Source organism: Zonotrichia leucophrys, chromosome 1 (assembly GCF_028769735.1).
Source record: "Zonotrichia leucophrys gambelii isolate GWCS_2022_RI chromosome 1, RI_Zleu_2.0, whole genome shotgun sequence".
In the NCBI taxonomy this organism is placed as follows: Eukaryota; Metazoa; Chordata; class Aves; order Passeriformes; family Passerellidae; genus Zonotrichia; species Zonotrichia leucophrys.
Genome location: NC_088169.1, coordinates 17089724 through 17105919, shown reverse-complemented (window position 1 = coordinate 17105919; position 16196 = coordinate 17089724). Strand labels below are relative to the sequence as shown.

The 16196-nt window shown below is 45.5% G+C and overlaps 1 protein-coding gene and 1 long non-coding RNA gene across 4 annotated transcripts in view; both read left to right on the top strand.

Annotated features, from left to right (window-relative positions):
* The window catches only part of NHS (NHS actin remodeling regulator), a 249543-nt gene that overhangs the window by 187048 nt on the left and 46299 nt on the right, over positions 1-16196 (top strand). The window contains exon 1 of one of the 3 annotated variants that reach the window (XM_064707902.1): positions 13104-13187. The exons of the other annotated variants lie outside the window; for them this stretch is intronic. Within the exon in view, the coding sequence (XP_064563972.1) occupies positions 13166-13187 (22 nt within the window). The 5' untranslated portion in view covers positions 13104-13165. Of the gene's footprint in view, positions 1-13103; positions 13188-16196 lie in introns of those variants that run through there. 3 annotated transcript variants of the gene reach the window in all.
* LOC135445302 (uncharacterized) lies at positions 8696-10483 on the top strand. The gene is made up of 3 exons (XR_010439511.1): positions 8696-8885; positions 9316-9505; positions 9881-10483. It is a non-coding gene; the product is annotated as an uncharacterized LOC135445302 (long non-coding RNA).

Sequence of the window (16196 nt, the reverse complement as noted above, 5' to 3'; positions counted from 1 at the left end):
GATAAAATTTAATGTGCAATTAATTCCTTGAGTTACAGATGTCACTGCTTACCCTGTGGGTGTGTATTTGTTTGGTAGTGCACACAATGAAGTATCTCTGCAGATATTACTTGCTAAATTATTACAAGCCGATTGTGGGTGTGCCCTTAACTAGAAACAGTCTGTGAAGCTGTTTTTGTTTTGTATAAGAGGGACTTTTTTTGGTTCAGCCAAGCTCAATTCTAAGTCTATGTGTATGTAAAAATTATATTCTCAGCTAAATAAATGTGTAATTATAAAGCCATTGAATTAAAGGTATGCAGACCCTGGGACAGACAGACCAGGCTATTTTTCTTTAGCAGCTCATTCTGAGTTCAGTCCTCCTGAGGATGTGGAACTGATACATAGCAAATACAGGCACTCTCTGACAATAACTCCTCCAGAGTACCTGCTGTTGTGAGCTGTCTTCCAGAAAAAGTAGGGATTTTGGAAAATGGCGGTTCTTCAATAAATCTGCTTTATCTATGGAATAGATAGGTCAGATTTATTGAAGAATGGTCAGAAAGAAATAGCATGTTTTTGTCAAATTCCCCATATTAAAAAAGGCCTTTGAAATCAGTTTGCTCAAACCAAGAAAGAACTGCATCCCAGTTAAACATGAAGGGTTTGTACCGTGACTACCTATCATTTCATAATGTATATTTATGTTAATTGGTGCAATTTGATCTGTGGACCATCCCTTAATCATAAGAGATGCCTTATTCCTCCAGCAGTTGTGCTCAAGTTATGCCCAAGGCAAAAGTGGTGGGGTCCGTGTGGAGCAGGATAAAATATGTGAAGGAGCTATCAGACTTTGATCAGTGAAATTCAGAAAGAAGATGGGCACAATATGAAACACAAGTCTGCAGGCCTCTGTCTGGCTCGAGCCATCGAGTGCAGAGCAATTCAGGGCTGCTGTCAGCTGAAGCTCTGGCACAGCCCTTTGACATGACTGTGTAATGCAGCAAATCTGTTTCTCGTCATCTGACGCTCCACTGAGACCTCTCGCTATGCTTAGCTGAGAGCTTTGAACGTCCCTGCTTTTGTTGGCCTCTTATGAAGTCCCTCAAAAACACAGTCAATTTGATACTTTACTCTGCTGTTGCCAATTATTCTGGTTGTTGTTGGATAGCAGAGAGGTAGTAGCAGCTGGTGTACGGTGGGTTTTGTATTAATGCAGTCAGGGTAGCAGGGCAGAGTTGTGCTGTGTGTGCAGCTCCTGGCAGGGCATGGCAGGACATGCCATGGGACACCACGTTGCTCTGCTAGTGTCCAAGAAACAGGGCAGCATGGAGGAAGATCTCCAGTTCACAGCCCTCCTTGTGCTGGAGGAGCCCCAGCTGCAGTCCTCTTACTCCTTGGGGCCTTGGGGCACTTTCCTCATCCCCTACACAATGGAGCTTTTTGATGCTAGGTGCAGAGCAGGAATACAGATGCCTGTCCTGGTGATGGTGGCTTGGGGCATCTCAGCCAGTGAGTGCTAGAAATGCTCTCAGTGTTGCCCCATGTAGATCTGTGCTCACTTTCATAAATGAGCAGTAAATGAGGAATGGGGTCATTTTCTTCCCTGTGAAAAAAATTCATGTCTGGCCTTTGGGTGCCTCTTACAGCCCCTACTTTGGGAGAGCTTCCACTTACTTAAAGTGGGATGCACAGGATGGCACAAACCTGAGGCTGAAGCGTGGGCAGTCCTGGCATCAGACCTAGAAAGAGGTAGTTGTGCATGCCCTGAGTGCTTGTTCTTTACCCCTGCAAAGCTTTCAGAAAGAACATGGTGTCCATGTGCATCTATCTCATGGTAAGAAACACAAAAATGGAGGGGTGTGCAGAAGTCACCCTGGCTTTGGGATGAACTCCAAAACCCAGCTGCAATTTCTCAGTAGCGCAAGTACAAATGTCAGACATCGATAAGATGGAGGAAATAAATGTTTTTTGCAAACTGGGAGAAAGGAAGACTGTGGAAATGCTTTATTTCCCTTCTTACATAATTACATCCACAAGTAGTCAGGAAGAAACTGTGATTTATGTCTTGAGTGAACAGTAAATCACTGTAAGAGCCCATGCCCTGTCTGTGTTTTACTCACTGGGAATGGCCTCTGGCCACCAGCAACCACAGCTGCCAAAGTTTTCTATCTCTGACAGACTCAGCAGCAGTTTGGGCTTGGGTGATGAATTTTGAAATGTGATTGTCCTGTAAAGCTGGCTTGGAGCATACACAAAGAGCCAGCCCATGGCTGGAGGAGATGACAGCAGGTGCTGGCCATGTACAGAAGAAAAGGCAGTGATGCCCAACATGCAATGGCTGGTGGGCTGGTGGCACACACACACGTGTGCCTTGCTGGGTTTGGAAAACTGCTGAAGGAACGAGGGCTTGTTATTTTGGAAGGGGATATTCTCAACTCCATAAATGCACCCAGGAGCAGACACCCCAGCTTTGCTGAGTGTTTCGGACAGTCTGGAGGCCCTCTCTGTCATGAAGGTGAGATACCCTGGCCCATGGAGCTTTCCAGGGGTGCTGTACAGGCTGGACTGGGAGACCAGTGCAAATCTGCCATGCAGCACCTCCAGTCCTAGTGCTATGCCAGGGCAAACCATGTGGGCAGCCCTGCCCTTGGGGAGAGAGTCCTGCTGCTGACAGTCCCTGGCTCTGGGCTGCAGCATGGAGGATGTTCCCAGCCCTGCCAGCTGCCCTCCAGTGAAAGCACAGCCTGCTGGGGGCAGTGCCTTGGGTCAGGGAGTGCAGAGCCTGGCTGGAGCATTCAGGAGAGTTGGGTAATGGGTGCTTCAGCTTAGAAGCTGCTAGGCTTGGAAAGCTGCATGAGGTATCTGTAGCAGACACTCAAAAAGCAGTACAGGATGCATTACAGGTGTCTAAATCCATCCTGGTGTCCAGCTGCTGTACCAGGGTTCTATTTTGTGTCAACCAGAGAGCTAGCTCTATGTTGTGTACCCTCGGGCATCTCAAATGGCACTGGACACCTTTGCTTAAGCAACTGAATCCCACCCTCAGTGGTTTGCTCAAGATCATATATAAAGCCTCTGTGATGGCTGGGACCCAAGCCCAGACCTCTTCATAGGCTATCCAGCATTTTGATGACTGGAATGTACCCTCTCTCAAGAATTAACATATCCACATACTGGGTTCAGTCAGATTTATTTTCTGCTTTCCTCATTTTTTAATAATTTGACAAGCCAAGGGTCATTAAAGGAAGTTTTGCAGTGGGTAACAAACATTTCTCCACAGTGTATGTCATGTACCGGGAAATAGTCAAAGTCTTTTCACCTACCTTTATTATGCTTTCTTTATTTTTATTTCAGCTTTCAATGTCATCATTATGTCTTCTGTGCTGGGTTTTGGAGGGAAATGCACATGCTGGTTTAATGTCCCTGTGCTGAGCCTTACCCTAACTGTGTGGCTGCTTTGGGTTCTGCTTTTTGAGAAAAAGTCCATGAAAGCCTTCAGCATGAAAATCATATGAGACAGAACAAGACGAAGAGACACCCCAGATGGAAATAAAACCCCATGGGGAGGTGGGGTTTATGAAAACAGCCTCATGTGTGGCACAAGACTTGATGGAAGTGTCAGTAAGACAGTCAGAAATTCCTCTGGCATGCAGTGGGTGCAGTAAGGTTTTCAAAGTGGCTGTTTAGTGTGGGGCTTTCTGGGGTCTGAAACATTTCCATGCTGCGTATTTGGAGCAATAGCTGACAGTCAGGACAGCCTGTGTCATTTTGAGAAATTAGTGGTCTGCTGAGAAATGTAAGAAAATTAGAGGCCTGGATAGAGAGGAATAAACTGAATTGGGAAGCATGAGTTCAATAGTTTGTTATACCACTTTGGGTGAGACTTGTATTGGGTAAGAAGCCTGCTGAAAACAATTATCTGAAAAAAATGAGGCTGCTCAGGTTTCTCCTTTATAAGTTTCTCTGCTGATTTAATCCTGCTGCCCATCCATTCTGTGAGTGCTGTGTCCAGTCTAATGAGGCCCCCTTCGTTCATCTTGTTTGGGCAGCCGTCCGAAACCTCTCTTATCAAGAAGGGCTCTTTCAGCCCCAGAGACTCCTGAGGGATTTGGGGGCAGAGAAGTACAGAGTTCAGAGGAGCAGCAACTACTTGTGAGAGTTAATGAGGGGAAATGAACTCATTTGTGATACTTGTAAACTTGAAACCCAGTTTCAGGGAGCACAGAGAGGGCTGGGGCATCCAGCTGCTTGTAACACAGATGTACTGATCTGGGAAGAGGTGAGCTGCTGGCTCTGGAGAGCCTGACTGTGCACAGAGCCCTGTTTCTGGCTTAAATGGGATTCCTTTGAAAAAGAGTCCAAGTCATGATAAAAAATTCTATGTGCCCTTTCCAAACATCCTGTCCCAGAGCTCAGATGCTGACAGTATGCTTTGTATCCTAATGGTGCTTTGTACTCTCAGCTTGTGAAGTCCTCTGAGCCTTTAGCCTGGCTTCCCACTGTGGCTGCTTTTCATGGAACAGCACCGGTTTACACCAGTCTAATCCCTTACCTTTGTGACATGTACTGCAGAGAGCTGTAAGTACTAACAAACTGAAAAAGCTTCATATCCCACTACTCAGTGTCTCATGCTTTAGGTAACTTCATTACCACAATACATTGCAGCAATTTAAAAAGCAAACATGGAGCAGTCAGAGAAACTGTACTGGTTTGTTCCCAGTCTTCCCCTGAGCAGCATCCCCCTCCTATACCCCTTTCTCTTTGATTCCTAAAAAGTCATCTATGGCTTTAAATAAACTATAAGTAGGGACACGACTCTGCTTGATGTTTGGTCTGCAATGGAAGTAAAGTGTCACTTCCAATTTTTTGTGGGTGCAGAACAAAGACGCCTGTGACCAATCCACTGCGCAGTGCACTCGTTTTGTTTGAACAGAGAGCTTTGGTGAGAAGCATATTTCAAAGGGCCAGGGAAGCAGATCTCAAATCCTGTCAAAGAGAAATTATTTTACCTTTTCTAATTCCCCTCCATGATACCTTGTGTTCCTGCCTCATGCAATAACCTTGCACAGTAGGTGGAGCAAGGCAGCTGGAGCAGCGTGCCAGGGATGGCTTTGGCTCTGTGGGGCTCCACTCCAGGACATGAATTGGGCTGTGTACAGTCATCCAAAGGGCTGCACACAAGGGTGTTTGCAATTGAGGAAGTGTAGAAACAGAAGAGCCAGTAGGCAGACTGCAGCACTCCTCATTTACCAACAGCAATGCCCAACCACATTTATCTAACCAACTTCAGTCACTGTTGTCAGTATCAAATGAAATGGCACTAGGTCTCTGTGAGATAATACTATCTGTGTAGCTGTTTCACAACATTTTTTCAAGAAGAGTGCAACAAACAAGGAAGGGCTTTATTAAAATTAGTCCCAGTCCTATGAATAGGAGTTTAGGCAGGTTTAATACATGATAGCAGAAAAAAGTATTTTCCTATCAAATGACTAAGTGGTTGAGTAAGGAATTGAGATAAATTGCTGGGATGACTTCCAATTGTAGACTGTGGTGAGCAAATGAGGTAGGTCATGCCTCCCTGACAGCCTGGGTTTCAGTTTCACATCAGGCAGTTCTGTATTGCTGTGTCTGTCTCTTCTGCACCATTTACTTCATATACTGCATGTACATCCTTCCCTCCCCCCATTTCCACTCTCCCTTGTACATATTTAATCATAAAATTTCTCTGCTGTTCTCATTCCTTGTATTTGACATGTGCTTTATCCAGGCTTCTGCCTCTGGGAGCTGGTCCTTGATAAAAAGGGACAAAGCAGACCATCAAGCTACCATGCTTTGTACAAGGCATTATTTTTTCCATCTGTCAAAATTAAATGGCACTTGGGATTTTCCCTTGGCCTGTCAATATTTTCACAAAATTCGGGGCTATAAATGTCTGTGAAACTCTAGAAAAATAGTTGTACAATGACATTCCCTTGCATGTTGTCATGGTGTTGCATAGCTCTCTGCAATTTTTTTTTTTTTGATTTTTGAAGATTGATTCACAAAGAGGATTACTATCACTGCTCACTGCAGCTCTGTCACTTCTGTTGCACTCATTTACCTCAGCCACCAGCCTGCCCAAATAGGCTCCTGTCTTTCAGACTAAGCATTTTTAGCATCCATTTAAATGTTTGGCATATAGAAGATATTTGGGGCATTCACAGCCTTGGCCTCACTGGGATGCAAGTGGGAATCTTGGGCTCCATCTGGGACAGGATTTCACTGTTTTCCAGCTGGAAGTGACCACTGCAGAGTGCCTTTCCTATGAAGGCTACTCATCTCTAAAATAAATGGCCATTTATATCCAGGAGATGAAGGCTCAAGGTTTTCTTCCTTTCCTTCCTTCTCTGAGCTGTTTGTGGGTGACAGACAGCATGTGGGATCAGTACATCTCTCACTCCCATTTGATTATGCACATCCCTCTCTTTCCCACAGCAGCAATGAGGACAGAGATAAAATACAATTGTTCTCCCATTACACTGTCACGAAGGCAAGAGCAGACACTGAGTTTATAAGGTATTTTTTAGCTAAAAGCAGAAGATGGTCAAAGCTTTTAAGAAGAGATGCCGTTTCGCTCAATCAAAGGCACATGTTCATGTGCTTTCTTCATCCCATTTTCAGTTTTGAAGGGAAATTTCAGTAGCAGACAACTTTCAGAGACGCACAGCCAAGTGCAGTAAGACTGAGAAATACAGGAGGGTTGCACATATCCTTTCTAGGTTAATTTCTCCCTGCCTTTGCCACAGCCATGTCCATCCTTGCTCCAGCTGCCACCTCCTTGGCCATCCTCTCCAGCAGAGCCAGAAGCTCCAGATGGATGGCTCAGCCCTGCCACCATGTGCTGTGTTTTTTTGGTCAGAGCATGAATGCAGCACTGCACTCACAGGGCAAATGATAATCTGTTCCTTCATAGCTGATGGAGGAAGCACATGAATATGGAAGAACAAACATAGAATTTCCACAATTGTCTCAAACTCTGTGTGCGTTGAAAGGAATTGGGGTGGTTCTCCTGGGGCAGCAGATGGCAAGCTCACTTTGAGATAATACCCATTGGATTCTTGTATTTGTGGCCACTGCTTATAGAGGTCACTAATCCTGAAGCTTGGCTGCTCCCAGGGGGTCACTAAATGCGTTGGTTTGGGGTTTGGAAATCAAGCACAGTATGTGCTAAGTGTTCTAACAGGAAATTCATGTGTAGTATTTTAATATGTATTACATCTCAGACGCTTGACAAGACAGGCACATAGATGATGAATGTAATTTGTCAGTAAAATTCAGCAGATGTATCTTCAGGGTTTAACTCAATATCAAAGTGAGAAGGCAGCATTGAAAGTAAAGCAGTGAAAATGACACTCCTCAACTATTTTCCATGAAGTGATTGTAATTATTAGATAAGTAATAATGATTTTTGCCAATGCAGTCAGTACAGAGTGGTAGTTCCCTAGCTTGTTATTTGGTCCTGTGGGTAGAGCTTGCTGTAAAATGCACATTAAATACAATGGGATTATTGCAGTTCTGCTCTGTTTTAACAGGTCAGAATAGGGCAGTTCTTGCTGGATGGTTTGCAGGCTTTTCAGATACCAGTTGTGCTGGGACAATGACATGCTTACTATTTTAGGCAGTGGGTTACTTGAATGTGACTTGTATTCTATTTGTGTTAAAAAACCTTGCGGTCATTTCAAGCAGTTATTAGTCTGTATTATAACAACTGTCTTTAGCTGTTTGAAATGCAGAGTCCTGGCAAGCAGAAATATAGACTTGCCAGGCTAAAAGCAAAATACATTAAATAAAACATCAATATTTATGACGCAGTCAGTAGTTCTTCTGAAATAAACAAGAAGAAAATCTTGTGAAAAGGGATCAGGAAGGCTGGAAACACTAGTGAAAAACAATAAACATAATATAGTTACGATATAAAGCTTGTGTAACTCGGCTCAGCTCTTCTGAGAGCCCCAGCACTGTCACCTGGGGCTAAGCAAAGGCTTCAGACAAATTGAGTGATGCTGTTTGGCAAAAGAAGGGTCGAGAGGATCCTGTTCTGCAATTCTTGTTTTGCAGCTGGCACACACATACCATAGCAGTTGAGGTATTACATTTCTTTTCTCTTTCTCCTTTTTGTCTCCATTTCTCACATTTTATAGAATCATCACAGAATAAAAGAATGGCCTGGGCTGGAATGGACCCTAAAGATTGTGTCATTCCAACTCCCCTCCCATGGGCAGGGACACCTTCCTGTAAACCAGGTTGCTCAAAGACACGTTCTGCCTATCCTTGAACATTCAAAGTATGGAGCATCCACCTCCCAGCTTCTCGGGGCAACCTGTCCCAGTGGCTCACCAGCCTCACAGTATTCTAATTTGAACCCACCCTCTTTCAGCCTAAAGCCATTCCTTGTCCTGTCCCTATGTGCCCTTGGAAAAAGTCTCTCTCAGCTTTCCTATAGGCACTGAAAAGCAGCTACAATATCTCCCTGGAGCCTTCTCTTTCTTCTCCAGGCTGAACAAGCCACAATCTCTCAGTCTGTCCTCACAGGTGAGGTGCTTCAGTCCTCTGATCATCTTCATGGCCTTTCTATTGACCTGCTCCAGCTGCACCTTATAAAAAAGAAGGGTAGCACCAGTAAGGATCTCCAGGGTTGATTCAGCTGTCACCACCAAATGGTGAGATGCTTATCAATGCCCCTGCCAACGATGGCCAGCTCCTCTGAAATGGGAGCAGCAGGCTGGAGCAGCCTGTTTTTAGGGTACATGCAGCCAAGCGGAGCAGGAAGGAAGACAGATGATGAAATAATGGCACTGAGATTTCCTGTCAAAGGAATATCACTGTGTTCTGCTTCCTTCTCTTGTGTCAGGTCACCAGAACTGGTACTAGCTCTTATTTTCTTCTTTCTTTCCTTGAGAAGGTAAAATAGAGGGGAGGCAGAAATATTCATACTGCTCCTGCTTAAAAGCTACCTTTTATGTGGTCCAAGTCAGCTTTGAAATTGAAACCTCTCTGGGATAATGAAACAGAAGAGGCTGAGTTCCTATTTAGACTGATATTATTTGGCTGAGGGCTGTCTTTACTCAAGAGTAATTTGGGAAAGTGACAGACAGCCGTGACCTTGATTTACTTTGTAACAGTTTGGGTTGAAACGGAAGAGTATTGAAATTTGGATTTTTTCAAAAATTTCAGGGACATCATTAAAGAGGAGGACTTTCCGTTCTTCCTTTCAGTACGCTCTGTGCTGTTAAAAATAGCAGAGGAAATAGATGTGTGACATTCATCTGCTGACTCCTTCGTGTCTGTTACCAGACTCGATTGCATTTGAAGACTGGTCAGAGCAGGAAAGTACTCCAGGACTCTCAGCTTCCCTCTGAAGGATTCTCAAAATGGGAAACACCCATTTATATGATAAAATACATTTGTTAAACTGTGCTTGTGGGAGACATATAACTAGAGGAAAGAAGATAGTGGAATTCCCAAACAAGGTGCATTTGCTAAGGCAAGTGGAGAATTCGTATAATATGGAACATATTCTGCCCCATTTACTTTGGAGGTAACCCAAGGTACACTGAAATGCATATATGAGGGCAGTAGTGCTACTTGAGGATCATTTATTTGAGCACTGATCTTCAACTCAGTCACCCAAGAACTTGAAGCAATCTGCATTCACCAAGTAAAACAGTTAGTTAATATCAGTATAACAGGAGGGGAAATGATGGGAGAGGTGGGCAAGTTTCTGTTTCTTCTGACTGAAAGGATTTCTGCCTCTTGGAGAGTTCTGAGAGCTCTGTATAAAGTTCCACCCCTAATTTATTTCTGTTGGGATCTTTCCACCACCCAGTCCCACACTTTGTTTGCCTGTTCTTTCTTACAGGAATGAGTTTGTTTGCTTTCCTGCAAAAACATCTCACAACCAGGAATGAGCGTGGAACTCGTTGGGTCTGGGAGCTGTTATAACCAGCCAGCAGTCTGCCAATGTTGTAGATTAAAATGTCTGTAGATTAAAACAATGCCATTGCTTAGGAGAACCAAAGTAAAATCAGAAGGCTGTGTTCAAAGGTTTCACCAGGAAATAAAGTCCATAGGCATTTGAGCTTCAAAGTGCTGACCCATGAGAAGCAGACTTAAGAAAACAAAAACACTAAATAAATTGTCACATTAACCAGAGAAAATGAAGAAGAACTTCATGTGTATTTGTAGACTTGTACTTCACTCTCTGAAATGTTTTTTGCCTTTTCAGAAAATCCAGAGGACACTCTTCCCTTTCCCATGGCAAGGGGACCACCACTGGCACAGGGCCAGTCAGCCAGTAGATTCCCAGTGAAAATTTTACCTGTTTGTCCTAAATGGGAGTGTCACAGATTTGTTTTTTAAATTACTTTGTTCATCTTAAATTTGTAGGTATATAATTATATAGAACCTAATCAAATTATTCTAGCAAATTTGGGGAGGGAACTCAAAAATTATGGGGATTGGATGCAGGGGACAGGCAACAGCAGGTTCACATTTTTCTCCTTAAGAAACTGGGTTAAACACTTACTTCATTTAGAAATGAAATATAAATGTGGTGAATTGGCACACTTTCTTCTTCTTTGTCTTTTGATCTAGTATATGATGTATAATCGATGTTTCTCCAGAGATATTATTGATGCTGCTACATGTATGTAGGATCTCCCTTTGCTGAAGACTGTGATATCCCTGCCAGAGCAGATAGAAAACTGAGGGATGAGTGATGGCAGAGGACATGGTCTTTTGTGTTTATCTGGATGTTCGCACTGGCAGAGCTTCTGAGATGGTCCCACATCCCTGTGCACCACAGTCATTGCTCCTCAGTCTTGGTCACTCTGCCTGTGCCAGAGACCTCTTCCTGCTGCATGCCTGGAGGGGATGAGTGAAGTCTGGTAGGGCTGTGATGTGGAGAAGAGGACCTGTAGAGACATCTGCTGAAAGATGGAGTGGGACACTGTAGTGGAAATCCTGTCTCTCATGAGTGTGTAATGTTGTTCTGTCCCAGGTGAAGGAGATGTCAGTTTTTTAATTCTGGCTCATTCAGAAAGGCTCTGGTGTTTGATAAGAATGTGTTACCAGCCCACGTGCAAAGCACAGATCTGAAAAAGAATGGGGAAAGATTTATGAATAAACTCTGAAGGCAGGGTTTTTACTGACTTCCTTCAACTTCCCACTGACTCCCTGTGTCTAGCACAGATTTCCTCTGGGACCTGATGCACCAGCATGTTCCTAATTTAGAGGGCTGATGGGGGTTTCATTGTTGAAAGACCTTTCCAGTCCCCTCCATGAGAGACATTTTCAGCTTACAAAGCACTACCATTACATGATGTGTGTGACATACCACTACCCCTTTTAGAGCAGGTTTGCATAAGTTTTGTGATGCCTGTACAGCCCTGTGTCAGGTACTCACTGCAATCAGCACTGCAGCGAGGGCTGTGCTCCTGTGCAGGCTGTGTAGGCAGGTGGCACAAAAAGCAGCCAGAGCACATTTGCTAATGCAGTCGTATCGTAAGATCAGAGAATCATTTCAGGGGAAAAGACCTCTAGGATCATGGAGTTCAGCCATTAACCTAACACTGCCAGGTCCAGCACTAAACCATGTCCCTGAGTGCCACATCTGCACACGTTTTAATTACTTATCCCATCGGCCCTTTTACTCGTGCAGTATCCGATCCGTCTGCAGCTTTGCTGGAAGCAGGGACAGATCCAGAAGGCAAGTCTGTGTTTATATCTCCATGTAGCCGTGCTGTGTCTGTGCAGCAGGTACACGGAGGCGTGTGTGATCCATATGCATGTGCACACGGGCTCCTCTCTCCTGGCACCGCCGTGGCTGCCGCTGCCAGCATGGGAGCAGCGCGCAGGGAGGGAAGGCTGCGGATCCCGGGAGCCGCCATCCCTGCCAGCGGCAGCCGAGGGGCTCATCCCGGCCCCCCCGGTACCCGCCGGGGCTGGGCAGGCTCGGCTCGCTGCCCTGCGCTCTGCGGGGAGGGGAAATGCAGGTAAGGGGAATTGCCCTTGGCAACCGAGAGGCCCCGCTCTGCTCTGCGGCTGGCCGGGAGCTGCCGGCTCCTGCAGCCGCCTGCCAGCGCTGACCGACCGTGCTTCCCAAAGGCCCCTCAGGGATGCTTTTTAAAAGGCTGAGCAGAGCCGAGGAGCATCGGGAGCGTGTGCGCTGGGGGCTCGCAGCCTGGCTGGCGTGTAGCACATGGGAGTGCTGCTGGCCGGGGGATTTTGCTGCAGCATCATCCCCAGCAGTCAGCAGGGAGCAAAGGAGCTGAGAGGTGAATGATGCGTGCCGGGGAGCGCTCCGGAGCTACCTGCTCTGCTCGCTGGTGATGCCAGTGGAGCTTGCAGGGATAGAAACGAGACTGATCTCAGCCCTGCAGCTGGGTCTCCTGGTCTGCAGCGAGCGCAGGGGTTATTAAATCCCGATGACAGTGTGCAAGAGCAAAGTATTTTTGTAAGAAGCGACGTTTGCTCAGGAGCCAGAATCACCTGGGTCCTCCAGATGACCTCGTCCCAAGTAGCTCTGCTTGGGATCTTTATTTATTACAGAAGTAGAGTTGGTCTCTGGTCATGTCACACTCAGGAGGAGGGAAATAAAAAAAGAAAAAAAAAAGAGAGATTGCAGTCCTAATGCAAGCAAGGAGGATGCAGCAGACCTCAGAGAGAGTCCTCTCCTCTAAGGAAGATGAGGTGAAAGGCAGAGCCCCTTGGAGGGTCTGTGTCTCCCTTCCACTTCAAAGAGTAAGACTGTCTGCCTTCTGTAAACGGAGCTGGTTGTGTAATGCATTATACATCGCAAGGTTAGACTCTTGTGATTTCTTAATGGCAAGGCTATTTTATTTCTCAAGTGGGTGCCAGCGGGGACGCTGGAAAAGCGCAGAGACGCATCCTCCATCCCACACTGACAGCGATGCACAGGCAACTGCAGACCAGGAACTTGTGGAAGAGCAGTGAGGACCAAATCTGGAGCCAATGCAGGGGGAGAGGAGCAGCCTCAGCTTTTTTAGCAAGTGAATGGGGAGGGGAGGAGGGTAGTATGAGCAGTGATGTCATTTTTAACTGGTTCCTCGCAGAGCTGGGGAGTGAAGTTAAAGGAAAAACCTGCAGTCTCAGAATGGCTCTCAGCCTTGACTGGAGACTCTAAATGACTGAGGGTTCCCACAATGGTAATGAATTTTCTTTCCTATGCAGAACTGTTCTGTTATTTTGCATCAAGCAGAGAGCATTTATTTTCTCTCTCTTTCTCTCTCTCTCTCTCTCTCTCTCTCTTTCTCTCTCTCTGTATATTTTGAGGGTTTGACTTTCACTGTTGCCTCAGGTTTTTTAAATACCTTGCAGGTTATTTGAAGTTTTTCCTGGGTAGTTTGAGAATTTTTCAGTGATGTGGGAATCCATGTCATTACAGGAGAGTTTAGCATGCAGCATTTCTGCTACTCATCAGGAGGGGAGATGCAGAGGTTGCCAAGCACACAGCATTCTGCACAGGAAATGTACTTTTAAAATCACAGGTGGAAAGAAAGGGACTTGACTGGCATTTGTTGTTGTAATGGATGGCATTAATGTTGCTTGCAGGAGGCAGAAAGACTTCTGGTCAACTATCTAGACAGAAATGAATTTTGCTTGTGTGATAATTTCTATGCTTTTGATTGGCAGGTTTTTATTTATGAGTATTTTAATTCTAGTGGCACTGAATGGAAAATGTCAACATAAAATATTCTGGCTATGTTAGACAGTATATGTATGTATAATTCTTCATGGCATGCATTAACCACTTGTGTGCTGCTCCCTCCACTGCATTTGCCCTGTTGCTGTCTTCCATAGAAAACAGTGGGATGCCAGGCTGTGCTGTGGACAGAGGGTTATTTTGTCTCTGGTTCCTGGAATCAGCAGAAGCAGTCAAGGCATTTTTAAATAATAAGTTTGTCAAGACAGGTCCCTTAAGGGTAAAGTGTCTCAGCCCAAATGGCGGGCAGTGAAAAGCATCCCCAGTTTGTATTTCCAAGTATTCAGCTACTGGTATCACCGGTACAGTTTGGGATTGTGGTTGTTGTGATGGTGCTGGGTCCAAAGGCAGAGGGTGTAATGCCAAAAGTCCATTTGCCTATGGAAGGCTTGTCACATTCCTCTCTGGGATTCCATTTCCCAGTGGTGAGACTTGCTTGGCTTCTCACCCAGAGGAACACTCAAGACAGCTGAGGAAGCCAGACTGCAGTTTTGCTTACTAGGAACTTGGGATGTTCATGTGATTGCCACAGACCTCCTGCTGTATCTGTCATGACAACTGTGAGCTTAAAGATGGGAGATCTGGGCTCAAGAATGAAAGAGACAGGAAAGAAATAGGAACACTGTGATTCCTTCTGAATATTAAATGCTCCTTCAGGAAGTTCCTGCTGTGGCTGAAGGCTTGAGGAACCCATTGCTGCCCTAGAGAAAGCTCTTACTGAAGAGTAGCTTCAGGAATAAGGAATAAGCCTCTCTTTTAGCAGCTACTGTGAAGATGCCGGCAGCCATCGCAGGGGCCATTTTGGACTCCTCCCCCTGCAACATGCCATGGTGCAGAGGAAGAGTCAGTCTGGTAACCTCTCCTGCCAGTCCTCTCAACATCAGCCTTGCTGTTGGAACATGTCACTCAGAGACAAAAGCCAGGCTTTGAAAATGGCATGTTCCTCCCAGCTTGGTTTTCATCCAGATGTATGCTTGCCTGCACTAACAGTGTTTATGTGGGGGCAGTGTGCCTGGCAGGTGGAGGGAATGGTTAACAGGCTGAACTGAGCTAGTCACCATGGCACATTTCCATCTCCCTAGTGCCAGGCTGAATCTGCTGCTGTGGATAGGCAACTTGGTTTTCCTGTGATTTTAGCATGGCACCCTTCACCAGAAGGAAATAAATTCATTTTTTTAAGGACAGCAAAGAACTGTGCATCTGGAATAAGCAGCGATTCATCATCCTCCTTTGGGGTCTTAGGCATTCCCACTTCCCTCACTGCCTGGTAAGAAAACTAGTTCTGGATTTTGGGCCAGGGCACTAATTCTGGCATTTTTGTCTCAGTTCATCGGAGGTGAGAAGTTGCAAATTTATGGCACTAGGGACAGAGTCTGATATGCAAAGAAGAGGGGAGTTGCATGTGACTGCAGCCAGCATGCCCGCTTCTGCAGCCTGCCCCCTTAGGAGCCAGCTGACTTTGCAGCAGGGGAAGGTTAGCAAGACCTTTCCAAGCACAAAGAGGAATAAAGCACTGGGACAGGCTCCTATGGAGCTTATAGGATGCCCTTCTTTTAGGTTTTTTAAGAATAATAAAATTGGGGTGAACTAAAAATACTTAGTCTACTTTAGAGTAGTGGAATTACACTTGGCTTTGCATTTTGGCATTTTTAGGACAGGTTTGGTCACACGTCAGTCAAAATTCACTATAGGAAACATTTTCTGTGTCAGGAGGTGAATACCTCATTTGCTGTTAATTATAGCTGTGTTTCAGAGTTGGAAAAGTCACAGACCAGACAATTCTCTCATGGTTCCTTCCTGCCCTCCATTTCTACTGCAGTGTTAGCCCCATTGAGCTCCTACCACCAAAGGGATGAGAATGGTTCAATGCCTCAGACCACTCAGCTGTAAAACCTTGTACTGCTACTGTCAGCAAAAGCATTACTGATGTGTCAGTGATGGACATGATTGTGAGGGAATGGATGGGACCCAGGGCACAGACGTGACTGCAGAGGTTGCAGTATCTTTCTGGACTTCAGTCAGCTTTGAATTTTACCAGTAGTTGGCAACTGTGTTTGCTTACATCAGGCTCCATACAAAATCACATTTGGTTTGGAGTGGTCTCTTGAGAGTGCTGGGGCTGTGGAGCACTAGGGAAAAAGACCTCACCTGAGTGATGGGGCTGACCACTGCTCACAAGGAAGCAGCACGTTTTCCATCCTGTAACTGTGACCCAGTGTGACTTCCAATCTACACTGTGACCCTTCTGCATGCTTGTATGGTGGAGTTTACTTACTGTTCCAGTTGTTCTTACCTTGCATGGTCTTCTCAGGGGAGGACAACACACCCTCCCTGAGAATGAACTCAAGCTCACAGGTGTGTCACAGAGGTATTTTATGGTGCATGCAGTGGTGATAAGAAAGAGGATCAAGGCTGGGTACATCTGTCCTAGGAAAGGATCCTTCTCAGGAAT